The 1,261-nt window shown below is 52.3% G+C and overlaps 1 protein-coding gene across 1 annotated transcript in view; it reads right to left on the bottom strand.

Annotated features, from left to right (window-relative positions):
- LOC119312294 (protein RADIALIS-like 3) overlaps positions 1–465 on the bottom strand; it is a 1,696-nt gene extending 1,231 nt beyond the window's left edge. Inside the window, exon 1 of the mRNA XM_037588020.1 lies at positions 70–465. Coding sequence (XP_037443917.1) covers positions 76–342 — 267 coding nt within the window. The 5' untranslated portion in view covers positions 343–465 and the 3' untranslated portion in view covers positions 70–75. The remainder of the gene's footprint in view (positions 1–69) is intronic.
- Positions 466–1,261: the final 796 nt, after the last annotated feature.

Below are 1,261 nucleotides of genomic sequence, written 5' to 3'. Positions count from 1 at the left end.
GTATGCTTTGTTGTGTTCAACTGAAAACTTGTTAGAAGCAAAGCATCCTATGTCTGTTGAGAATTATACCTTTTATTAGGTCCAGAAGCCCTGGGTCTTGTACTTGGGGAATGGGACGCGGCCATGCTCGATGCTGTTGACGTCATCGACAAGGATCTGGAAGTGGCGGCGCACCTCCTCGGCGGACTTGGTGCCCCCCATGGCGCTGGCCACCTTCTCCCAGAGGTTGGGGGCGCTCACGCCGTAGTAGGCGAGCGCCTCCTCGAACATCTTGTTCTCCTTCTTGCTCCACCCCGAGTCGGAGCTCGGGGAGGTGCTCCGAGACGACGACCCGGAAGACATCTTCAGGTGAGATGTGATGTTCCACTCGAACTAAGAACACTACTTTCTTGTGCCTGGGGTGCTCTCCTGGAAGTGAGGTAGTCCTTTGCTCTTGTAGAAGCGCTGGTGGTTTGGTTTGGTGTCTCTCTTTGCTATGAGGGCTGCTATTTATAGGCCCTGGGAGCGTGCCTTGGTGTCTCTCTGTGGCTGTGGGTTAAAAGGTGGCTGAGAAGAGGACAATAAGGTTTTGCCGGTTTTCTGAGCTAGTATCAGTATCAGACATGAACAATTTAAGTGACAGCCTGTTTGAGCAATTAAGCCTTTTCGGTCCATTTGCACACTGCCAACGCATGCCGACGTCGTCTCGAGTTGTATCCAACACTACACACATCAACTTTATCTGAATTAACTCATAGCTCTTGAATCCGTCGTAGCTAATGTGCTTTGGTTTGATGTAAAAGACAATTTGATTAATTTATCTTAGTTTTATCTTTTTCCCTTGAATAATTGTTTGACATAATTTCCTGGCTAAGCTGTCAGGCTGGACGGAGCGAGCGGGCTTTTCGGCCCGCTCGTGGCCCGTTCGGGACCGGACCGTTCGGTCCTGGCCCGTTGAAGAAATTAGCCGGTCCGGTTACAGAATTTGGGCCCGATATTTTGTCGGTCCGGTCCGGTCTTTGACCGAGCCGACCGAGCGGACCTCGAAGCGCGCTGCAGGCCGTTCCTTGTCATCGCGGCCACCACACGCTCTGGCCGGCGAGATCCGCGCGCTGGGTGACCGACGACCACGCCCCGCCTTCCCTCTCCCGCGTGGGCGCGCCCCTCCTTGATTTGTTTCCGTTTATTGAGTCGAACAAAGAAGAAAACTCAAGTCGTGCGTGAGGTAGAAGAGAACAGAAAATAGAAAGAACACGCCATCACACCCTTAATTATCTGAGAG

The sequence above is a fragment of the Triticum dicoccoides genome, chromosome 1B (assembly GCF_002162155.2).
Source record: "Triticum dicoccoides isolate Atlit2015 ecotype Zavitan chromosome 1B, WEW_v2.0, whole genome shotgun sequence".
Lineage (NCBI taxonomy): Eukaryota > Viridiplantae > Streptophyta > Magnoliopsida > Poales > Poaceae > Triticum > Triticum dicoccoides.
The sequence above is the reverse complement of the archived record's forward strand: the minus strand, read 5'-3'. Positions and strand labels throughout refer to the sequence as shown.